Below are 25,678 nucleotides of genomic sequence, written 5' to 3'. Positions count from 1 at the left end.
CATAGACATATTTATTGCTTGGTTATAACAGGCTAATGTATAATTAGAGATATTCACAACATCAGCATGCTTCATTTGAAGATAACTTTATGCTTTTTCGTGGGGCTAGGGAGGGAAATTTAGAACCATATTCTAAATCTTGTACCCATCTTTATTACTTCCATATTCCGGAAGTGGGTGTTGGTAACTTTGTCATGAGACTTCAAGCTGGTGGGAAGTGGAACAAGCAACTGATTAGCAATGAACGAGAAACACAAGCTGTGTTCAAATACCCATTCCTTTCATACTGTATACTAAATACTTTTTAAGTATATCCGACATACTATATACTATTAGTTCATTGTAATATACTGTAAATGAACATTATCGTTTCAGTTGAGCGTACTAGCGCTTCGCCTCTCTACCGGAAGTTGATGCTGTTGCTATGCAACCTCTTGCTAGCATAACAAATTACTAGCCAGACATTTAACGATTTTGGGTGTGTTCGTACATTTAATCTGGAGTGCCAGTGTGCACTCTGGGCGTTCCTAAATCAAGAGTTGTCAGATTGTCGTTTGGCTCTTGGAGCTTTCAGCACACTGGACGCTCTGGCTGAGGAGTAGGGTTGATCTGAGCGTTCTGACCTCACAACAGCAGTCAAGCACCCAAGCTAACGTTGGCTTGCTACTTCCAGACACAACTGAGAGAACATCTCACTCTGACCATTTTACTTGCCCTAGCAGAGCTGTTTAGGCTGTTTTCATGTTAACTAAAGCATTGGTGACTGTAACTGTGCTGCTGGCACCAATTTAATTAAGCTTTCTGTTTGTCAACGTTTACTGACACAGCCATTTTCAACGGGTATTATTCTGTGCTCTGGCACATTCAGAGTGCTCTGAAATCAGAGTTGATAGCCAGAATTAACTATGTCCATTGAAAACGCACAACGACTATACCACTTAGCTAAGAAGGATGTGAATAATCAAGTCAATAAATGTTGGGTAGTTCGTTAGATAGCATATAGTTAATATACTCTCTGGCTAGTTAAAATGTATTATTGAAAAGTCATTCATGTATTACCTTACTCAACATTGTCTTAACATTTGTCATAATTAGTTAAAGCAATACATTTGTATCCGCTTTGTCGGACATCGGCTGCATATTTTCCGCCATTTTCCTCAAATCTGAAAACGTTGTGAAGCCGCGCCGGTTTTCTGAAGAATTGCATTACGGTCCCTAAAAGCACGCAAAAAGTGTCCAGTGCTTGCATACTTCGTATTTTGTCTAATTTAGTACGACGTACGGGAATTTTTGGCATAGTGCGGTTAGAATGAGTGTTCGAACACAGCTACTCTTTTCACGCCAGCTCCGTGAAATCAGCGACATTAACTGGTCCGACATCGCGCAAACAGCTTCAAAATAAAGGCCCTCCATTTTCTTGAAATTGAGTTTGTTTCAAGATGCGTTCTATTTTTCTGATCCTATCCTCCCCGTTCATGCTATTTGGGGAGGTATTGAGGCTCATTGTTCAGATCGAGTGGTTATTTAAGCAATAATGCACGAGGTGGTGTGGTATGACCATATAACACGGCTAAGGGTTGTTCTTGTGCAAAACACAGCTGCTCGCCAACGTAATTAGAACAGTCAAAAGTAATGTTTTTTTTTCATACTTGTGGTATACGGTCTCATATACCACGCTTTCAGGCAATCAGCATTCAGGGCTCGAACTACCCCGTTTATAATTGTAAATAGGTACTCACTCTACCAAGGTGGGTAAATGAAATAAATCATGCAATCAGTACATGTTCAAAAACGTTATTATTCTTATAAGTGTGTATTAAACAGCCATGTTAAATATACATGAGTTGAAAAGGAGTTAATAGAAATGTCAATATTCTTCATTTAATAATATCTGGAATAATAGTTTCATTTATATTCCACTAGATAACACTGTCCCCCATGCTACTCCCCGTCAGAGGTCTGGTGGTTCTGAAACAAAATGGTTTAGGGTTTTGAAACTGAAGTATTAGTGGTTTTTAACTGCTGACAACTCATGTTTATCAAAAGTGTTGGAATAACTTGTCAATAATCAACTGACTGGCTTTCTTGATGTCTATAGTATTCTCTCTGGTAAGCAATATGGTTTCTGCTCAGGTTTTGGATGTGTCACTGCAACCTTAAAGGTCTTTAGTGATGTCACCATTGCCCTTGATTCTAAGCAATGTTGTGCTGCTATTTTTATTGACTTGGCCAAAGCTTTTGATACAGTAGACCATTCCATTCTTGTGGGCCGGCTAAGGTGTATTGGGTCTCCGAAGGGTCTTTGGCCTGGTTTGCTAACCATCTCTCTCAAAGAGAGCAGTGTATAAAGTCAGAACATCTGCTGTCTCAGCCACTGCCTGTCACCAAGGGAGTACCACAAGACTCGATCCTAGGCCCCACGCTCTTCTCAATTTACATCAACAACATAGCTCAGGCAGTAGGAAGCTCTCTCATCCATTTACAGTGCCTTGCGAAAGTATTCGGCCCCCTTGAACTTTGCGACCTTTTGCCACATTTCCGGCTTCAAACATAAAGATATAAAACTGTATTTTTTTGTGAAGAATCAACAACAAGTGGGACACAATCATGAAGTGGAACGACATTTATTGGATATTTCAAACTTTTTTAACAAATCAAAAACTGAAAAATTGGGCGTGCAAAATTATTCAGCCCCCTTAAGTTAATACTTTGTAGCGCCACCTTTTGCTGTGATTACAGCTGTAAGTCGCTTGGGGTATGTCTCTATCAGTTTTGCACATCGAGAGACTGCAATTATTTCCCATTCCTCCTTGCAAAACAGCTCGAGCTCAGTGAGGTTGGATGGAGAGCATTTGTGAACAGCAGTTTTCAGTTCTTTCCACAGATTCTCGATTGGATTCAGGTCTGGACTTTGACTTGGCCATTCTAACACCTGGATATGTTTATTTTTGAACCATTCCATTGTAGATTTTGCTTTATGTTTTGGATCATTGTCTTGTTGGAAGACAAATCTCCGTCCCAGTCTCAGGTCTTTTGCAGACTCCATCAGGTTTTCTTCCAGAATGGTCCTGTATTTGGCTCCATCCATCTTCCCATCAATTTTAACCATCTTCCCTGTCCCTGCTGAAGAAAAGCAGGCCCAAACCATGATGCTGCCACCACCATGTTTGACAGTGAGGATGGTGTGTTGCTTTTACACAAAACATAACGTTTTTTTTTGCATTGTTGCCAAAAAGTTACATTTTCGTTTCATCTGACCAGAGCACCTTCTTCCACATGTTTGGTGTGTCTCCCAGGTGGCTTGTGGCAAACTTTAAACGACACTTTTTATGGATATCTTTAAGAAATGGCTTTCTTCTTGCCACTCTTCCATAAAGGCCAGATTTGTGCAATATACGACTGATTGTTGTCCTATGGACAGAGTCTCCCACCTCAGCTGTAGATCTCTGCAGTTCATCCAGAGTGATCATGGGCCTCTTGGCTGCATCTCTGATCAGTCTTCTCCTTGTATGAGCTGAAAGTTTAGAGGGACGGCCAGGTCTTGGTAGATTTGCAGTGGTCTGATACTCCTTCCATTTCAATAGTATCGCTTGCACAGTGCTCCTTGGGATGTTTAAAGCTTGGGAAATCTTTTTGTATCCAAATCCGGCTTTAAACTTCTTCACAACAGTATCTCGGACCTGCCTGGTGTGTTCCTTGTTCTTCATGATGCTCTCTGCGCTTTTAACGGACCTCTGAGACTATCACAGTGCAGGTGCATTTATACGGAGACTTGATTACACACAGGTGGATTGTATTTATCATCATTAGTCATTTAGGTCAACATTGGATCATTCAGAGATCCTCACTGAACTTGTGGAGAGAGTTTGCTGCACTGAAAGTAAAGGGGCTGAATAATTTTGCACGCCCAATTTTTCAGTTTTTGATTTGTTAAAAAAGTTTGAAATATCCAATAAATGTCGTTCCACTTCATGATTGTGTCCCACTTGTTGTTGATTCTTCACAAAAAAATACAGTTTTATATCTTTATGTTTGAAGCCTGAAATGTGGCAAAAAGTCGCAAAGTTCAAGGGGGCCGAATACTTTCGCAAGGCACTGTATATGCCGATGATACAGTCTTATACTCATCTGGCACCTCCCCGGGTTTGGTGTTAAACGCTCTACAACAAAGCTTTCTTAGTGTCCAACAAGCTTTTTCTACCCTTAACCTTGTTCTGAACACCTCCAAAACAAAGGTCATGTGGTTTGGTAAGAAGAATGCACCTCTCCCCACAGGTGGGATTACTACCTCTGAGGATTTAGAGGTTGAGGTAGTCACCTCATACAAGTACTTGGGAGCATAGCTAGATGGTACGCTGTCCTTCTCTCAGCACATATCAAAGCTGCAGGCTAAAGTTACATTTATACTTGGTTTCCCCTATCATAATCTCTCCTCTTTCACCCCAGATGCCAAACTAACCCTGATTCAGATGACCATCCTACCCATGCTAGATTACGTAGATGTAATTTATAGATCGGCAGGTAACGGTGCTCTCAAGCGGCTAAATGTTCTTTACCATTCAGTCATCAGATTTGCCACCAATGCTCCTGACAGGACACATCACTGCACTCTACACTCCTCTGGTCATCTCTGTATACCAATCACAAGACCCACTGGTTGATGCTCATTTATAAAACCCTCTTAGGCCTCACTCCCCCCTATCTGAGATATTTACTGTAGGCCTCATCCTCCACATGTTCTGCTAATCACATTCTGTTAAAGGTCCCCAAAGCACAGACATCCCTGGGTCGCACGTCTTTTCAGTTCACTACAGCTAGCAACTGGAACGAGCTGCAACAAACACTCAAACTGGGCAGTTTTATCTCAATCTCTTCATTCAAAGACTAAATCATGGACACTCTTACTGACAGTTGTGGATGCTTTGCGTGATGTATTGTTATCTCTACCTTTTTGTCCTTTGTGCTGTTGTCTGTGCCCAATAATGTTTGTACCATGTTTTGTGCTGCTACCATGTTGTGCTGCTGCCATGTTGTGTTGCTACCATGTTGGTGTTTTGTTGTTTTGCTACCATGCTTTGTTATCACGTGTTGCTGCCATGCTATGTTGTTGTCTTAGGTTTCTCTTTATGTACTGTTGTGTTGTCTCTCTTGTCGTGATGTGTGTTTTGTCCTATGTTAAAAAATTTTAAATGGCCCCGTCCCCGCAGGAGACCTTTTGGTAGGCCCTCATTGTAAAGAAGAATTTGTTCTTAACTGACATGCCTAGTTAAATAAAGGTTAAATAACTATTTAAAAAAAAGAACAGAACAGGATTAAATCATGTTTTGAAGAGAACAATTTAAAATTGGCCCTGTTTTTTATAAAGCTCTTCACAATGCTTTTTCAGGTACCCAGCCAACCACCTCAAAGAGCAAGCAACGCAGATGCAAAAGCACAGTGGCTAGGAAAAACTCCCCAGAAGGCAGGAACCTAAGAAGAAACCTATAGAGGAACCAGGCTCGGAGGGGTGGCAAACACTGGCTAATTACCATTGGGCAGAAGAGCCTCAGGCCTCACATCGTCAAGGGGCCTCATGAGTTGGGCATAATATTCTCCTTATTATGTTTTTATTAAAATAATTTCTCTGTTTGAGGCCCCCCCCATGCTCCCACTCCAGGCATACAAAAACAAATCCCCATCTGTCTGTTTAAGCTGGATATTTAAAAAAAAGAGACCATGTTTGTATGCAGCTTTACTTTTATTTTATTTTTTTACTTTGTTTGCAAACTGATATGTGACAGGTATTAATGTCAAAATAACATACAAAACAGAAGATGTTTTATTTTTTATTATATATATTTTTGCCTAACAGCATTGCCACCGAGAGAGCATGCCTAAAATCACACAATACACCAGTTAAGGATTGACAGTAGTTTAAAACCATTAACACTTCCAACAACAGCGTTGGTATTGTGTTGTTATTTTTTTTAATTACTGTTAACTCTACCTCTATGGGATTGTTGTGTCCCCCGCGGGACAGTTGAGCTAACGTAGGCTAATGTGATTAGCATGAGGTTGTAAGCAACAACAACAACAAAAAATCCCTGGACATAGACATATCTGATATGGGCAGAAAGCTTAAATTCTTGTTCATCTAACTGCACTGTCCAATTTACAGTAGCTATTACAGTGAAATAATACCATGCTATTGTTTGAGAATAGAACACTTATGAACTTGAAAATATAATAATAAACCAATTAGGCACATTTGGGCAGTCTTGATAAAACATTTTGAACAGACACATTTTGAACAGATACTTTGCACATACACTGATGACACCTAGTGGCCAACATCTAAATTGTGCCTGGGCTGGAATAATACATTATGGCCTTTCTCTTGCATTTCAAAGATGATGGTACAAAAAAAATAAGGCCTTTTTTTTCTTTGTATTATCTTTTACCAGCTCTAATGTGTTATATTCTCCTACATTAAATTCACATTTCCACAAACGTCAATGTGTTTCCTTTCAAATGGTATCAATAATATGCATGTCCTTGCGGCAGGTCCTGAGCGACAGGCAGTTCGATTTGGGTATTTAACTGGTGTACTAGCTTAAAAAGTGAGACAGTAAAACGATATTTGTTAATTGATTTCAATAATATATTTTTAGTTTTTTCAGTACATGTATATTTAAGTCACTTTGAACAATTGTTGTGATTTTAAATCAGAAAAACGTCCTGTAACGTTCAAGTAAAATAAAAAATATACGGGACTTTTATTTTGAAATGTAGCCGTATGATCAGCAACGCCTGCTCTGTGGTAAACTGAGCATGTTGCCATAAAAGACAAGTGAACAAGAAGGTAGGTCCGTGTGTGCCGTCCCTTGTTTTTTTGTAGCGTGTTAACAGTATTTCATGTTCGCGGTGTCCACATTTCTAAATGTTTGTTTTTATCACGGCAAAGCCAATAAAAAACCGCGCCAAGTTGCTAGCTAGCCAAACGATTGCTTAACGTTAGCTAACTTTCAAGGTGAGTTCGAGGCTTCTGGCAGTCAGACAGATGTTCCCTTCCCCCATCTGCAGTTAGCTAACCAAACAATGACTCCATTAGATGGATATCGTTAGGAAACACAATTTAGTTGTAACGTTAGCTAACGTAAACTTAGTTAGCTAAGTTATTTGTTCCGCGGAACTAACGTTAGCTATAATTTTGGTTTAGTTAAGTAACGTTATTAACGTCGTTAGTCATCTCCAAACATAGCTAGCTAGTTAGCCCGCTTTAGCTGTATATTCACATGTGGTACGTTAACTTGGTACACGTTCGTTGAGTAATAATAGCTAGTTTATTGACAACACAGTTAGCTATGTTATTTAGTTAATTAACGTTATTGTGTATTATCATTGGGCTAAATTATCACGATTCTTGTTGTTTCAGACTTCCCAAAATGTCAGATTCCGACTCCGGTCCAGAGTTTTTGGACTGCGACATCAGACACGGGGCGAAACTTGTGAGTAACGAGGATGGTTGACTGTCATTTTAAATAGTGAAGTAAGTTAGGACCGTTGAGCTAACTAGATCCATTTGAAAATGGACTACTAATGCAATAAATACGTGGCAGTACGTCATTATTAACCTCTTGTTCTTCCTCAGATCTATGACAAAGACAGTCCCTTTGTAGCCCTGCAACCTCCAGGTAAGAAGTAGAACACTAGCTAGTTCCTTACACATAAATACCTAGCTAGCACTGACTCACACTAATTGTGGGTGGAAAGGCTATTGGGAGTGGACAGGCGTGACTCAGATCCTCCACTATCAGACTAAAAACATCTATTCAAGGTGGAGGTTGACAATTACATGGAAAAAATAACATACATTTTCACTTGTATCACACTGTGTTTAATGTTGCAGATGTTATATATGAGCGATGGAATAAAATCCCTGTCATTTTGAAAAAGAAGGCGGCCCAGTTAATGAAATTGTATGCCTTTTGGTACCACATTCTGCTGCGTCAAGAGAATCACAACACCACACGCTGGGCTGTGCAAGTTGGCTTCTTAGACTCAAAGTAAGAAAAATGACTTGCAAATTAATGAACTCTCCTGTCTCACATTTGTTGTTCCTTAGTAGTGTTAATGTGCATGGTTTTATCTTTTCACTTTCTCTAGTGTCAGCAATGACTTGAGTCTGAAGAGACTGCACAAGATAGAAATATTGGAGGCTATCCTCAGAGCGATGGAAAAAGGATGTGTAAGGTCTTTGTTACTATAAATGGAACCATACAGGAATTGCAATGTTGAACCTGAAGGCTCACGTTGTCACTTGTTTTCTCTTCCAGTTATTAGAAGATCAAACAAGGCATATGATCTGGATAAGCAATAAATTTAACTTGGTAAGTGTAATGTATGCCTATGGTGCACTGAAAATGCAAATATGCTGTCACTGCTTTCTCTTGCTCATATCTTACCTAATAGAGCAACATGGTTTATTTTTCTAATATGGAACTATCCCCTCAGCACAGTAATTATTCATAAGAATACAAGAATGTTCTCTTCATGCCTAAAAAATGGGGCAACATTCTACTTTCGGTTTGTGGTAGCCAAAGAGTGGGGTGCCAATATTCATTGTTTTAACAACCCAGCGATTTTTTTTTTTTTTATATTTTTTTTTATATATATTTTTTTTAAATAATATATATATTTTCTGTTACACCCTGCTGGTACATAGCCAAGCAAAGGACACCAAAACGTCCTGTTCTGTGCTCTTAAATTTGAATCGTTGATTACATTATAAGACTAGCTCAACCTGATTTGTCACGTGGGATATCTAGCAACCCGGGGGGCATGAACTTCCCGCCGATTGGTGTATTGCCTTATGGTTGCCGTTTTTGGTCTTGACTCCATTGCAGAATTGGGGTAAAGGATGTGTATATATTTGTCTCATTGCTAGATGGCTGTTTGGATTCAAATAATGTAGCCCTGGCTTTGTTTAATCTGTCGGGAAGAATTACAGAATGTACTGCATGCTGTCCAGAGATTGGAGAAGAGGCTCAGGAACTGTTCTTAACCACAGCCAAGATGTGGTGGATATTCACGTGCTTTTCAGCAGCTGTGGCACCACCCAATTGGGTGCTACATGTTTGGCAATTGAGGACCTGTACCTATGGAGGAACTGTCTGCCGGAGAAGCGGATGTGGTCTGGGCCTTTTTTGTCAGACTTTTTCTCTGGCTGTACCATCAACATGCTCAACACAAACTCCTTCAAACCCCACCCTTTCATGTGAAGCCAAAATGGGGGTGTTTAATCTCCCATCTGTACCATCTCAATTGATTTTCTTGCTTTGAGAATTTTCTGTAATCAGCGCTATACAAGTTGTTATGATGGTGAAGGCTAGAGGTGTTTTGTTGACTGGTACCTCTCTGTGGCCAGCATGTGCCGGAGGTCCTGGACGATGCGATACGCTGGCTGGAGCGGACAGGAGAGCCCCGCATCAAGCTGCGGGTTCAGGAGCTGGGCCCCATAGGGAACTGCTTTGCTGCCCTGCAGCTCATCTTCACTGAGTGTAAGAACTACTTTTGGGCAGTGTGTCCTCCATTGCTGTTAATATGGTGGTCTGATGTACTGTCTGTAAGCCTCATACTGATGTTTTTACAGCCTTCTCACACTAGATCTTAACCTACTGAGGTCTGTTTAGGGCTTAGTGGTAGGTAGCTTGTGGAGGCTGAAAGGTGAAACATGGTAGATAGGCAGTGATACCCAAACTTTATCAGCAGGGGCCTTGTTTTTTAAGCCAGAATTTCTGGAGACCACCCAAATCTAATGACACGACCTTAAATTGTGAATCTCTTATTTTTTTATTACATAAATAACATTCAATTCGTTACATATAATTAATCAAAATTAAGAACCAATAAATGCCTTAAATATTATTTCTGAAACATTTGTATTGTCCCATACAATTTCTATTCTTAAATGTTTTGTCACACGTGCCGAATACAAGTAAGGTCTACACTTATATTCGGTGCATGTGGCAAAGTTTGCTTTGATCTCTATTCTTAACTGTTTTGTTCCCCCCCCAATTCCCGTGTGATACCGACTTTGAATATTACTGGGCTATAGGCTAGAATACCACTGCAATTAAATAAGACATCGTTTATCCTACTCTGGCAACTTGGTTAGCAGTGAATGGGTCCCAATACAAACATGAACTTCTCTCTTCAGATGCCCACTATACACAGGCCATGGGAGTCGACAGGAAAAAAATGATGCGAGAGCTTGCACAGGACCCCAGCCAATGGTCTATTGAGGTGAGAACCTGTCATTTATAAATTTGTCAACCTTGAAGGACTCATGCCCTCGTCTTATTTTATGTGAAAATGGGGACGATTTGGGAAATTTACTACAATCGTTCCGATCATCAAAAAAGTTCTGAACCGGTTCGAACCAAAAAGTACTATCGTTTTACCTGTAAAATGCATTTTTATTTAGCTCATTGAATTACCAATCAGTGGATAGAGCAGGCAAACTAGTTTACATTTGTGATGGACAGACAAGTAGCCTATGGTGCAAAATTTGTCGAATTTTGCGGGTGGGTAGAAAGAGGGTTGAGGAGGCTTGAAGCGCTGGGCATCTTATGACATGCATTATTTGAATTAGGGCCACACAATTATACATAGGAGTGGCTTCTGTGGTGGAACTTTGCATTTCCTTTTGTTTTGCTAGTTAACTCAATCTTGTGTGTGTGCAGAGCAGCACCAGAATTTAAAATTCATTTTACCATTTTGTAGTTAATAAATCCAATGTGGTAACTAGCCCTAACTTTTTCAATGCTAGTAAAGGATACTAATCTAATCTTCTGTAGCTAATTAAACATAACGATCTTCTGAATCAAGCTTGTAACATCAAGACAGTAGTCTATTCTTTGGGAGTGGCAGGTATCCTAAACATGCAACGGTTTTCATATTACAGGGACTAAAAATACCTAGAACATAAAATCGCTTTATTAACCAGTTCCCATGCTTCTAAAATAACGGTTATGTTCCGGAAGATTATGGATCACTTTCTTTGTTCCTTCAATGTTATTTTCCAGGTCTCTGTTCTATTCCCTGAACCGGTTCCAACCCCTGATAGTAATGTTTATTTTTATGAACTAAGTTGATGGGTAGGTTAATTCTGTCTGACATGCTGACAAGTAAGATTTTTGTTGGATAAAAAAAACTTTTTTCCTTTCCTCAGAAAAGTGAAGAGATGAAGACTAGAGGAAATGATCAGTTTCAGAAAAAGAAATATGATGCAGCAGTCAAGTGTTACTCAAAAGCCATCAAATATCAGTAAGTTGTGGTTTTAACATCGGATTTACATACTATTGGAATGTTGGAGGACAATATAACGCCTGTGATTGCATCAAGTCAGGCTGTTTCCCATGTACTCTTATCTGTGCATTACCGCTTCCCAATGTTTGTCACGGTACCTTTTGATTTAATTGTTTATTCAAGTGACTAACACCCTGCTGAACATGTTCATTTATGGCACCATAAATGTCTCTGAAGTGTAAATGCTACTTTGACCACCACTATCATGACTCGCTTTCCCATTTGGTCTGTCAATGGACCAGAATGGTGTACTTAACTACTCATAAAAAAAAAAAAATTGTATGTCAATGAGTTCTTGTTTGATAACATAATCCTATCTATTTTTCAGCCCTGAAAACCACATTATCTATGGGAACCGAGCACTTTGCTATATCCGTAGTGAAAAATATTTGTAAGTCCTTCAAACTATAAACATATGATAAACCTGTTTGTGTAGGACACTTATACAGACCCATTAAACATGTTTAATGATCAAGGCATCATTTGTTACAGAAAAGCTGTTGGGGATGGAAAACGAGCGACTTTAATACAACCAGAGTGGGCAAAGGTATGCAATTATCCCACGGCCACATCTGAATTTCCATTACGATTGCCCTCAGCTTAAAGGGATATTTAGAGATTTATGAAGTTCCCCAGGGTCAGATGAACTTGTGGATACCATTCCAGTCATTGTGCTAATGCTAGTTAACAATTCTGCTAAAGCTAGTTGGAAACTTCAAATGCGAAGACAAATGGTATCCACAAGTTCATCTGACCCTGGGGAAGTAGATAAGTGGCTTCGTTGCCAAAATCCCTAACTATCCCAAGATCAAACCCACTGGTGTTGAAATGAATACATTTTAGTCAGCTCTGTTCTGACTGACCAGCAAGCTAGTTCTATTGATTTGAAACCTTTTTTTTGTTTTTGTTTGTGTGTGGCATGAAATGCTCAACTTTCTACAAAAAGGATATGGTGTGTGATTGTAATGGAATGTTAATGCCCAAAGTACTATCATTCCTAAAATGTCTATGCTGTGAATGATGGCATCTTCCCTTCCTCTGTGGTCTGTGTATGGCAGGGTCACTACCGGTATTGTGAGGCGCTGTTCCTACTGGGGGAACACAAGCAGGCGATAGAGGCCAACGAGTGGGGTCAGACCCTGTGCAAGGCTGACCCAGAGGGCATGAAGGACCTGCTGCAGCAACATTACAAGTTCAACATAGAGATAGAGGAGAGCAAGTGCCACCGGGCAGAGGAACGCAAAGGTAATGGAAATTTGCCCACAGAACTTCATATTAAAACCAACTGATCATGTAGGAAAACATCATTACTAGGATACATTTGGAGATGATTGTAAGACTTGGCTCGTGGTTACCAAGATGAATTTGGCGCCTTGTAAATCTCCTAGCGATTTACCATGACAAATCAAAGGGGTGGTTAAAAACCCTCCCAACAAGAGCTTGTCCCATTTGCAAATCATTCTTCATGCGAAGACCGATGCACTGCCATAGATTTTTTGCATATCCAATAGCAGGAAGTGGGGGTGGCTAATCCAAACTTTGTTTACAGTGGGTCCGGAAAGTATTCAGACACCTTGACTCTTTCCAGATTTTATGTTACACCCTTATTCTAAAATGCATTAAATTGTTTTCCCTCAATCTTAACACAATTCCCCAGAATGAGAAAGCAAAATCAGGTTTTTAGGAATGTATTAAACATAAGTATTCAGATTAGGGATACTCTGCTATATCGGTGAACATATCGGAATCGGATGATATTATCTAAAAATTCCAACATCGGTATCAGCCGATGTCTAGTTTAACGCCCGATGTCAAAGCTGACGTGCAACCCTAATATAACGAAGGTACATGACGTAACGACACCATGTAAAATGTTGCGCTCTACGTGCAACACAGCATCTAAACTGGCCCACGATGTCTGCTGTTTGTTTGGGTCAAGCAGTCATTTGAAAGAGTAACAATTTCAGTGAGAACTCGATGGTGAAATCCATTAAAGTTAAGATAATAGAATTCATTGCCCTTGACAATCAACTGTCCTGTCGTGGGTGGTGATGGCTTTCGCAGACTGGTCGAGCACTGGTTAACACTACCAAGTGCGCTATTTCTGATATTACCCTATCGGAGTTGCACAGGTAATAGCTTCACGGCATACATACTATGGGACTTTGCATGTCAAAGCTGTACAAAAGTCAGCCAACACCGGCCATGAACGATGTTGGTAATAAAGCATAATTTGTTCGACCGAAACTTCTGGGGTAGCTAGCTTTAGCTTGGTACCTAGGTTGCACCAATGCAACAGTATGAAAACAATGATCAGTAGAACCTGCAGTCATTTCCATTATTCTTAGCAATGATTTAGGAATCCTTGTAAGTTTTCTTCTATTGAAATTTGACTTCAGTTCATGAAATTAAGTAGCTGGCTAGCTACTTAACCCTGTTCCCCAAAGCTAATGTAATAAGCAGCCAGCTAGCTTCATTCGGCAAGTGAGGCTTGATTGGCCCGGGTTATGTTAAGCTAGCCACAAGTCGAATTTGCAGTTTGCCTTCAAAATAAGTGTCATTGACAGTGATGCAAATAATACAAATATAATTATGACATACTTTTAATGAAGGCTAACCGCAAAGTTCACTGTTGTGGCTAATCCTCATTGTGGCTAGCTTCACATAGATGGGTCCGGCCGCCATTAATCAAACTATAAATTGGTTATTTTAGATGACACCTAGATGTTGTTTTGCTAACTAAATAGCTGTTTCGGTAGCTATAGAAAGCTATGTTTTTGGGGAAGAACATGGTTTGCACCCATGAGCTAGCTTTTTTTATGACCAGCACTGTAGGTGTGCGAGGCAACTTTACCTGCATCATAGCATACGTATCTATGACTTGGGGATGGTGCCAGGTTTCCTCAAGACTTGGCATTCAGGCTTAAGTTCAATTGGTTTCATCAGACCAGAGAATCTTGTTTCTCGTGGTCTGAGTCTTTGGGTGCCTTTTGGTTATCTCCATTTGACCTCGTGGCTTGGTTTTTGCTCTGACATGCACTGTCAACTGTGGGACCATATATAGACAGGTGTGCCTTTCCAAATTATGTCCAATCAATTGAATTTTCCACAGCTTGACTCTAATCAAGTTTTAGAAACACCAAGGATGATCAATGGAAACCGGATGTGCCTGAGCTCAGTTGAGTCTCATAAACCAGCGCGAGACCGAACAAGCGGTAGGCGAGAAGCCTGACCACGGAGACGGGTGATAAGTTGATGAAGCATACTTCATGAGCTGTAACTGAACAATTGACATTTGGAAAGTTTGAGGTGCGGGAGAAAGTGTGGTGGAACAAGTGTTAACGTTAAGTATCTTTCTATAGGAGCTGGATTGAATAATCTGTTAGCTAGCCAGAAAAATGTTGAGCCAATTTAGCTGATCAAATAATTGAGTTTGTCAAAAAATTAGCTGGCTAATAAAGTCACAGCTTGCTAACGTTAGTAACCTAACCAATGCGGTATAGTATTAACAGGTATGACTCCTTGCCGTTGTGCCGAATACCCCCCCCATGTCAACATACTTAATTCTTCATTGCTGTGACTTGCTTGCTAGTTGAGTTTTCTGCTTTTCATTCAGTGATCAGTTTAGCCTACGTTTCAATGATCATTTTAGGCTGCATTTTATTTTTCTGGCGATTTGATCGCAGGGGAGGCACTAGTGATGTCTGGAGTTTTTGCTTTGGCTATTTGTTTCAAGTGTATTAGTCTAACTTATTCAACTAGTTTTGAAATGTTTATTGCTTGCCTACATTTTACTCTCTCTGTTTAATATAACACACCGATTTTTTAATGATACATTTTGGTTGCCTGTCCGGACGTAAAGTTTGTTCTATACATGTTTTTGGCTCTAGTGACAATTTAAGGAAATTAGAAATGGGGGTGGGGGAGAAGAGTATTTCGGCAAGGCCATTTTCTTGCCTGCTGAAATTCTCCCTGCCGTCTAAGTAACTTAATTTTATGGCTAGTCAAATACTTTCTGTGGCACACTACTGGTCAACATGAGCTACCAAAATTATTCTGAAGTGTACCAGGCCTTGCAGTCCCCAAAATAAAGGGAGAATTCAGCAGGCAAGAATGGCTTTGCTGAAATATGCTTCATTTCTAATTTCAATTAGTCAAATACTTTCTACAGAACAAATTTCACGTCAGGATAGTCAACCTAAACTAATAATTAATGGATGTGTATTAAACAGAGTGAGTGAAATGTAGGCAAGCTATAAACATTTCAGATCAACTACTAGTCAAATAAGACATGGGCAAGATGAATTTTGGCAGATTTATTTATAGACTACACTTGAAACAAATGGTCAAACTGAAAACTGCAGACATTATTGCCTCCCCTGCAATCAGAGGACACAAAGTGCTTTCTACTAAGATCAGTGAAATGTAGGCTTAACTGACAACGCAGTGAAGAGCAGAAATCTCAACTAGCAAGTTGCAGCAATAAAGAATTGAGTGCGTGCGCGTTCACACAAAGGGGGGGGGTAGTAGTTCGGCACAACACCTTTCCTCATGTTACAATGCGTTCATTACTTACTGGAACCTGGCAATCTGACATGTTAACGTACTAACTATTGTTTTCCCGCTACAGTATGTGGTTTGTTTTCAGAGTGAGAATTAGGTCAAAATTAGGCGTTACTTGTTAAACAAGTGGATTTGGAGAGCAAGTGTAGCTGGGCCTGGCTTATGCTGGATGCCAATATAGGTGAATAAATAAATACGGTGAATAAAAAGGGGCATGCCAGGTGTACTCTGCCTGAAAGACAACCAGATCAATTATGCCAACTAAGGGTATCATGCTCTGCTGGCACATTGTAGAACAGATGTCCAAAGATATTGCTTTTGTATTTAACTTGACAGTAACGCGTGAGAGGGGATTATTAATTATTTTACTCAGTGAATGTTCTTTTTGCACACATGTAGCCTTGTGCACTTGATCGACGTCTACTGTAGTGGGCACTATAATAGAGCAAAAATATAATGCCTGTTTAATTATATTTCTACTTAAGTGCAATACTTAGAGCACTTGTGACCACACACCTATTATAAAAGCTGTCATGGCTAACTGCAAGATACAAATGAGTTACTTGCAATAGTCTAAGCAACATAACATTGCTGTCCTTACATTTTTTTTTTTGTTGCTTTGAGTTAGGGTTACGTTAATCACTTTATTTTAGACTGATCATGTAGCGCATATGTTTTAATTAGTTAATCTGCGTTTCCCCCTAGCAGGGATTATTTTTTTTCCGTTCTTTTTTTGTTGCATGTTTCAGTGCAACGCAAAGTGTCACCTTGTTGGGCTCTCACCGGTTTGCATCCCTGCTTGTTCCTCAATTGTTCTAAGTTTATAATTGTTTGGAGGTAGTCTGGTTTTGCTAGATCATTGTCTATGTATTATTTTTGATTTTATGTTTTTCATGTTTACAAACTATTCATTTCTAGCTGGAAGATCAAATAAAACTGCAGCTAAGAAAGTTTCAAGTAAAAGGTATGTACAGTATTATACAAGTGTTTACGAACCAACGGCAATCATGCATTTGTTGATAATTTTGAAGTTGTTAACCTGGTGTTTTACTGTTATCTACAGGACAGAGAGTAACACCAGAGCAGACACTACAGAGTCACAACAGGCCGCTAAACCCACCAGTAAGGTTGAGCCTTCTGCTAAAAACACTGTTCCTGAGAACAAGGTCAGTTACTCAGACCCGAGCCTCAACTTTCAGTACCCTAATTTATGAATTGCATTCAGGATGACACATTTTGTCCACAACAGTCCTTGTAGAGTACAAACAGGACTTAATCCAAGAGTAGTTTCAACTACAGCAACTGGTGATTGCTTTGTGTTGTGCACTGATCAGTGAGCTGTTTGATAAGCTAAAGCATTGATGTCATCTCATGGACATTAATGTTTCTAAAGTCCTGTTTGTGAGTAATACTGTTAGGCATGTTATGCAGACCAAATACACTGAAGAAATATAAACAGAACATGTGTAACTGATTTCATGAGTTGAAATACGAGGCCAGAAATTTCCATACAGCTTATGTCTCAAATTTGCTTCACAAATGTTTAAATCCCTGTTTGAGGATTTCTCCTTTGCCAAGATAATCCATCCACTAGAAGTTGATTAAACAGCATGGTCATTACACAGCTGTACCTTGTGCTCGGGACAAAAGGCAACTCTAAATTGTACAGTTTTGTCACAACACAATGCCACATCTCAATCTTTTGAGGGAGATTACAATTGGTATGCTGACTGAAGGAATGTCCACCAGAGCTGTTATGAGAATGGAATGTTTTAGAAAATTTGGCAGTACGTCCAAACGGCCTCAACCGCAGACCATGTGTAACCACGCCAGCCCAGGACCTCTACATCCGGCTGCTTCACCTGCGGCATGGCCAGGGACCAGCCACGCGGACAGCTGATGAAACTGCAGAAATTCTTTGGTTGCGCAAACCCAGAAACTGTTAGAAATCGTCTCAGGGAAGCGCATCTGCGTGCTCGTCATCCTCACCAGGGTCTTGACCTGTCTGCAGTTCTGCGTCATAAGACTTCAATGGGCAAATTCTCACCTTCGATGGCCACTGGCACACTAGAGAAGTGTGCTCTTCACGGCTAAATCAACTGTACTGGGCATGTGGGTGAAAAGTATCCTAACGTCAAAGTTGTGAAGAGTGCCCCATGGTGGGGTTATGGCATTAGCAGGCATAAGCTACGAACACAATTGCAATGTATCGATGTCAAATTGAATGCAGAGATACCGGGGACAAAATCCTGAGGCCCATTGTTTCTGTATGATAATGCTCAGCCCCATGTCACATGGCTCTGGACACAATTCCTGGAAGTGGAAAATGCCCCAGTTCGTTCATGGCATGCATACCCACAAGACATGCATTGCATTTGGGAAGTATTCAGACGCCTTCACGTTTTCACAGGTTACATATGTCCTCAATATACACACAATACCCCATAATGACAAAGCAAAATCAGGTTTTTAGAATTGATCAAAAGTAAACTTATATAAAATGTATGTAAGAAGACCCTTTACGCAGTACTTTGAAGCATCTTTGGCAGCGATTACAGCCTCGAGTCTCTTGTATGACTCTATAAGCTGGGCACACCTGTATTTGGGGAGTTTCTGCCGTTCTTCTCTGCTGATCCCCTCAAGCGCTCCGGTTGGATAGGTAGCGTCGCTGCACAGCTATTTTCAGGTCTCTCTAGCGATGTCCAAGTCTGGGCTCTGGCTGGGCCACTCAAGGACTTTCCGAGACTTGTTCGGAATCCACTCCTGTGTTGTCTCTGCTGTGTGCTTAGGGTTGTTGGCCTGTTGGAAGGTGAACCTTCGCCCCAGTCTGAGAACCTACTCCAGAGCGCTCAGGACTGCGTCAGTGATCTCTGCTTTGCTCCATTCATCTTTCCCTCAATCCTGACTAGTGTCTCAGTTGCTGCCACTGAAAAACATCCCACCGCATAATGCTGACACCACCATGCTTCACCTTAGGGATGGTGCCAGGTTTCCTCCAGATGTGCTGCTTGCCATTCAGGCCAAAGAGTTCAATCTTGGTTTCATCAGTCCAGAGCATCTTGTTGCTCATGGTCTGAGTCCTTTAGTAACTCCAAGTGGGCTGTTGTGTGTTTTTACTGAGTGGCTCGTCTGGCCAGTCTACCATAAAGGCCTGATTTTAGTGGAGTGGTGTAGAGATTGTTGTCCTTCTGGAAGGTTCTCTCATCTCCACAGAGGAGCTCTGTGACCATCTGGGTTCCTGGTCACCTCCCTGACCAAGGCCCTTCCCCCGATTGCTCAACTGTTCTTGGGGACCTTCAATGGTGCAGACTTATTTTTTGTATGCTTCCTCAGATCTGTGCCTCGACACAATCATGTCTCGGAGCTCTACAGACAATTCCTTCGACCTCATGGCTTGGTTTCTGCTCTGACATGCATTGCCAACTGTGGGACCTGTTTTCACTTTTATGGTGTGTGTGTAGAAGAGATTCTAATTTAATCAATTTTAGAACAAGGCTGTAACGTGACTAAAGAGGTCTAAATACTTTCTGACTGCACGGTCACCCATTGAGCATGTTTGGCATGCTCTGGATCGCAGTGTTCCAGTTCCTGCCAATATCCAGTATTTTGGCACAGCCATTGAAGAGGAGTGGGACAACATTCCACAGGTCAAAATCAACAGCCTGATCAACTCTATGCAAAAGATGTCATGCTGCATGAGGCAAATGGTGGCCACCAGATACTGACTGGTTTCCTGATCAATGCCCCTACATTTTTTAACGCTATCTGTGAAACTGATTTTTATACCAGTATTCCCAGTCATATGAAATCCATATATTAGGTTCTACTGACTTTTTTTCATTTTTTTTTCTCCAATTGACAGATTATATATGAACTAACGGATATGGTTGCATCTTGTGTTTGTCAATATTTTTTTCAGTGTTTGTCATCCCTCATGTTTTAGTTATTGTTTATTTCTGATGTTTTTCATGTCACTGAACACAGGGCTTGGAAGTCAAGGTGGAAAGCCAGACACAACCAGGTAGGATGTTTTTGGTTATCTCTGTTCTGCTCGAAATTAAGTCTTCTGTTTGGGTTGATATCCACTGAACAAATATATAAACTCAATGTGTTATGTGCTCGTCCCATGCTTCATAAGTTGAAAAAGATCCCAGAAATGTTCTGCGCACAATTATTATTTCTCAATTTGTGCTAGTTTTAATGCCTGTCTGAGCATTTTATCCTTTGTCAGGATAATTCATCCACCTGAAAGGTGTGGCATATCAAGAAGCTGATTAAATATGATCATTACGTGTGGGGGGGGTGTACTTGTCTGTAATAAAGCATTTTGTGGGGGGAAATCATTGATTGTCTAGACCTGGCTCCTCAGTTGGCTGCTCCCCTGCCCAGTCATGTGAAATCCATAGATTAGGGCCTAATGACTTTCAGTTGACTGATTTCCTTAGTTCATATAACTCAGCAAGGTGTTTGAAATGTATTTTTGTACAGTATAAATGGAAGCAAATTATAGTTTGGCCTTTTAGTTTTTGTGGTAAATACAATGCAGCTTTTTAAGTTCCATGAGATGCTTTTGATATGAGTCAGCTGCGTATGTCAATACCTAACAAGTTCAGCCTATCATCACCTTTTTGGTTGTTTTGACTTCCTTGAGCTGTCTCTTTAAGAACACATGCTGCCACTTTCTTTGCCAAGTTGCTGTTTTTTTCACTGGGAGCCTCATGGTTTCAGAAGCTAACCCTTTTCTCCTTGGTGAAAGGTACAAGAAGAGCACATTCGGTGGATAATACCAAGGTGCCTAAAGAGATGAAAGTGTGAGTTTTATGTTCGATTTGTTTTCCGGGTTTGTAATACATTAGGCTCACCTCACTGCCAGACCAAAAGACCAGGTCTGCTGTTGATTGGGGATGATCAATTTTTAAAGGAGTATATTGACCCCAAACGGGCATTACTAGTGTGTTAAAGTTAATGTGTGAACAGTAGGGTGTTGCACGGTATACCTAAACTTCAGTTGTTTTTCGATACTAGAACATGAGTTCGGTACTAGATTTTTACTTTCGGTTCATCTGTCAAATGTTTCATGTCATTTACTGATTGAGTTGTTTTTAAAATATATATATATATATATATATATATATATATATATATATATATATATATATATATATATATATATATATATATATATATAAATATATATATATAATATATAATATAATATATATATATAGCTAGCTTAATTGTATTATGTAGTTGAAAGCAATCTGTTAGAAGCCTACATAACCAACATGTAAAATACACCATTTATTGCCAGCTATGTAAACGCTGACAGATTTTTATTCTTCAACAGATGTTGTTCAATTTGTAATATTCATTTTTGTTTTCTAATGCCTCTTACCGGTAAAGATTTTCCATTACATGCTAGAACACATTCAAATGCAAGATGATACTGGTAGCTGGGTCAAGTGCATTCTATGACTATGGCTAATAATATGCCTTTCTGCCTTGGAATTGTGATACCAAACCAAAAATTCTGGTATCATGACAACACTAATGAAAAGTATGATGGCAAATTTCAGATTTTTGGTCCACCCTAACAGTGGAAAATAATTTAGGCTTTATCGGAAGCAATGGATATTTTCTGCTTTATTGAACGCTACCAAGAATCTGAATCTGTTCTTTTAAAATTGTGTATAGGGAAAGCACATACGGTGCACCTTTGTTTACAAGTTGTGTGGTATGTACTTTCTTGCCAACTTGATTAATGCTTGACAGTGCTTGTCGAATCACGTGGCACACCAACTGCCTACTGCTCTGTGCACACCCTAGCATACTTCGGTGATTTCCTGTTTTTGGTCTGCCTCAAGTAACACCGGAGATATTCAGTTAAGTTTTTGTGCTGTGCAATTGACGGTAGGTTACTCAGAAGTTGGCATTGTCAACACCTAAAAGTGATCCGTTTCTTTTCAGTGAAATGGCTGATAAAAATAGCAGCAAACCGGAACCCTGCTCTTCAGAGAAAACGAAAGGGAAGAACAGAAACCAGCAGTCAAAGGAAAAGGTAGACCATCATGTAACATGAGGTCATTGTCACAAGTCAAACAGGATTTCACAACGCTGGATGCTTTTCCTTCCTTGTATTTCTTGCCATAACTGTACATTACTAATGGCATGCAAATGTACTGTGGCCTCCGCACCTTCCTCCTGCGAGTTTAACCCACCACCTCCCTGGCTCTGAAACAGTTTGTATATTCATCCCATAATTGTTTTTACCACAAAGAACATGTCAGCTAGGATTGATGCATGGTCTCCTGAAGTAGTTTTCACATGGATTTTTTTTCTTTCTAAACCAACTTGTGTGATATTAGTGACTCACTGATACCCCTTCCCACTCAGGCGGTATCCGGCAGCTCCAGAGACCCTAGTGTGCGGGATGCACTGATGTCAGCTGTGCAGGATGCCCACATGGCCCTGGCTGACCAGCGATGCCGCAACGCAGAGCAGGCCTTCTCCCAGGCCCTCAGCATCCTGGTGACCAGCACACCAAAGGTACAGAACAGTGTTCCTCTCACAATCAGCCCTCAGTGACACTATCAGAGGTGTGTTAGAGTTCGGCAACTTCAGCTCAAATTGTACTCCACTGTGAAATGACTTTCTATCAAATTCAATGTTTGTCAGTGGTAGTTTTAAACTGCCCTTATGTTACAGGAATTAAATTGCTCTGTTTTAATACCCAATTAAAATTAAACACTCTGTCAAATCATAAGGATTTGTAAGACCCTTATTCTATAATAATGGACAGAGCCCAGTCTTAAAGTAAATCAGCAGAGTTTATTCACGAGAGTACTGAACACGATACAGTTTACCACAGGTTATAAACTGAAAATTACGTCATTAGTTCCAGTACCAACCAGTCTTCTCCCACCCTGGTACAAAGGCAGTATCTCAAGCCTTCCCACTTTGTCTCCCTATCAATTTAATATAATTTATGGTCGAGCCAAGGTCTTGTGTAGATAAGCATTCTAGCCAGTCTGAAGATATAGTTCATTCATTTCTACCAAGGAACACAGTCATTGTTCTAATCCTTGATTATATTTACACACATTATATTCAGTACTAGGATTAAGAAAGAAAATTAATACATATACAGTAACATAATAGTTTTCTGACTAGTACATATACATTAACAATAGTATTCTGACTAGTGTGTGTGTATATATACAGTAACATAATAGTGTCCTGATTGAAATGTATACATAATTAGTCATTATTGATAAATTCCCTTAACACCTTTATTTTCACTGAATGTTTTAATAGGTTCCCAAAATGAGATTATCCTCCGGGCTGTGTTACGTATGAAAAAACGTAGTATTACGTTCAGTTAATCGAAAACGGTAGTGGTCTGAGCGTTTAGTTGAAAAACATGGAGGGGTTGTGCGTTCAAAATGCACTGCTGCCCTTTAAAAAAAATGTAAAATAAATGTTAAGCAACAATCAGCAGTTGAAACAATAAGAGGTTCCCCTGTTTAGCTAAAAATCTGAGGGATGAGGCTGGAGAAATGTAACCACTCTCAAATTCATAAACAGCTATGGGTGCAAATAATGACCATCCAAGATAGCAACATTATAAATGCTTGCAAATAAACGTCCCTTTTTCAGGGCCCCGTCTTTCAAAAATAATTAGTAAAAATCCAAATAATTTCAGATCTTCATTGTAAAGGGGTTTAAACCCTTTTTCCCATGCTTGTTCAATGAACCATAAACAATTGATGAACATGCACCTGTGGAACGGTCGTTCAGACACTAACAGCTTACAGACGGTAGGCAATTAAGGTCAGTTATGAAAACTTAGGACAGTAAAGAGGCCTTTCTACTGACTCTGGAAAAACACCAAAAGAAAGCTGCCCAGGGTCCCTGCTCATCTGTGTGAACGTGCCTTAGGCATGCTGCACGAGGACTGCAGATGTGGCCAGGGCAATAAATTGCCATGTCTGTACTGTGAGACTCCTAAGACAGCGCTACAGGGAGACAGGATGGGCAGCTGATCGTCCTCGCAACGGCAGACTGTAACAGCGCCTGCACAGGATCGGTACATCCGAACATCACACCTGCAGGACCGGTACAAGATGGCTGCCTGAGTTGCACCAGGAACGCACAATCCCTCCATCAGTGCTCAGGCTATCCACAATAGGCTGAGAGAAGCTGGACTGAGGGCTTGTAGGCCTGTTGTAAGGCAGGTCCTCACCAGACATAGGCAACAACGTTGGGCACAAACCCACCGTCCAGACAGGACTGGCAAAAAGTGCTCTTCACTGACGAGTCGTGGTTTTGGCTCACAAGGGGTGATGGTCGGATTCGCGTTTATTGTTGATGGAATGAGCGTTACACCGAGGCCTGTACTCTGGAGCGGGATTGAGGTGGAGGGTCTGTCATGGTCTGGGGTGGTGTCACAGCATCGGACTGAGTTTGTTATTGCAGGCAATCTCAATGCTGTGCATTACAGGGAAGACATCCTCCTCCCTCATGTGGTACCCTTCCTGCAGGCACATCCTGACATGACCCTCCAGCATGACAATGCCACCAGCCATACTGCTCGTTCTGTGCTTGATATCCTGCAAGACAGGAATGTCAGTGTTCTGCCATGGCCGGCAACTTGCAGGTGCCTTGGTAGAAGAGAAGAGGTGGGGAACATCTTACAGCAAGAACTGGCAAAGTCCATGATGAGGAGATGCACTGCAGTACTTAATGCAGCTGGTGGCCACACCAGACACTGACTGACTTTTGAAATTCACTCCAGAGAGCACGTTTCCAGTGTCCAATGCCGGCGAGCTTAACATCACTCCAGCCGACACTTGGCATTGCACATGGTGATCTTAGGCTTGTGTGCGGCTGCTCGACCATGGAAACCCATGATTTTTCCAGGCAAACCATTCTTGTGCTGATGCATCCAGGGGCAGTTTGGAACTTTGTACTTTGTTTTAGCACCTCTTGCAGTGATTACAGCTTCGAAGTCTTCTTGGGTGAGACGCTACAAGCTTGGCACCTGTATTTGGCGAGGTTCTCTGCAGAGCCTCAAGTTGGCAGGGTAGTTTCGCTGCACAGATATTTTCAGGTTTTTCCAGAGATTTTCGATTTGGTTAAAGTGTGGGCTTTGGCTGGGCCACTCAAGGACATTCAGAAACTTGTCCCGATGCCACTCCTGTGTTTTCTTGGCTGTATGCTTGGTTGTTGTCCTGTAGGAAGGTGAACCTTCGCCCCAGTCTGAGGTCCTGAGCGCTCTGGAGGGTCTCTGTATTTTGCTCTGTTCAGCTATCCCAACTAGTCTCCCAGTCCTTGCCGCTGAAAAACATCCCCACAGAATGATGCCACCACCATGCTTCACCGTAGGGATGGTGCCAGGTTTCCTCCAGATGTGATGCTTAGCATTCAGGCCAAAGTTCAATCTTGTCTTCATCAGACCATAGAAACAAGACTAATGTTCAGTCTTTAGGTACCTTTTGGCAAACTCCAAGTGGGCTGTCATGTGCCTTTTACTGAAGACTGGCTTCTGTCTGGCCACTCAACCATAAAAGTCTGATTTGGTGGAATGCTGCAGGGATGGTTGTCCTTCTGGAAGGTTCTTTCTCCAGAGGAACTCTAGCGCTCTGTCAGTCACTTGATTTCTTGGTCACCTCCCTGACCAAGGTCCTTCTCCCCCGATTGCTCAGTTTGGCAGGGCAATCAGCTCTAGGAAGAGTCTTGGTGGTTCCAATTTTCTGCCATTTAAGAA

At 40.8% G+C, this 25,678-nt stretch overlaps 1 protein-coding gene across 3 annotated transcripts in view; it reads left to right on the top strand.

Annotated features, from left to right (window-relative positions):
* The first annotated feature begins 6,776 nt into the window (after window positions 1-6,776).
* The window catches only part of ttc3 (tetratricopeptide repeat domain 3), a 31,861-nt gene continuing 12,959 nt past the window's right edge, over window positions 6,777-25,678 (top strand). Inside the window, exons 1-18 of one of the 3 annotated variants that reach the window (XM_031826721.1) lie at window positions 6,777-6,841; window positions 7,415-7,487; window positions 7,631-7,673; window positions 7,889-8,045; window positions 8,146-8,227; window positions 8,316-8,369; window positions 9,407-9,539; window positions 10,199-10,284; window positions 11,213-11,307; window positions 11,678-11,740; window positions 11,842-11,896; window positions 12,408-12,594; window positions 16,831-16,876; window positions 16,976-17,078; window positions 19,897-19,933; window positions 20,669-20,723; window positions 21,880-21,970; window positions 22,306-22,458. In XM_031826721.1, coding sequence (XP_031682581.1) covers window positions 7,425-7,487; window positions 7,631-7,673; window positions 7,889-8,045; window positions 8,146-8,227; window positions 8,316-8,369; window positions 9,407-9,539; window positions 10,199-10,284; window positions 11,213-11,307; window positions 11,678-11,740; window positions 11,842-11,896; window positions 12,408-12,594; window positions 16,831-16,876; window positions 16,976-17,078; window positions 19,897-19,933; window positions 20,669-20,723; window positions 21,880-21,970; window positions 22,306-22,458 — 1,503 coding nt within the window. In that variant the 5' untranslated portion in view covers window positions 6,777-6,841; window positions 7,415-7,424. Of the gene's footprint in view, window positions 7,280-7,414; window positions 7,488-7,630; window positions 7,674-7,888; window positions 8,046-8,145; window positions 8,228-8,315; window positions 8,370-9,406; window positions 9,540-10,198; window positions 10,285-11,212; window positions 11,308-11,677; window positions 11,741-11,841; window positions 11,897-12,407; window positions 12,595-16,830; window positions 16,877-16,975; window positions 17,079-19,896; window positions 19,934-20,668; window positions 20,724-21,879; window positions 21,971-22,305; window positions 22,459-25,678 lie in introns of all 3 variants that reach the window. The other 2 variants (XM_031826720.1, XM_031826722.1) reach the window with 2 other exon arrangements.

Source organism: Oncorhynchus kisutch, linkage group LG6 (assembly GCF_002021735.2).
Source record: "Oncorhynchus kisutch isolate 150728-3 linkage group LG6, Okis_V2, whole genome shotgun sequence".
Classification (NCBI taxonomy): domain Eukaryota; kingdom Metazoa; phylum Chordata; class Actinopteri; order Salmoniformes; family Salmonidae; genus Oncorhynchus; species Oncorhynchus kisutch.
Note: the sequence above shows the minus strand (reverse complement) of the source record. Positions and strands in the feature narration are given on the sequence as shown.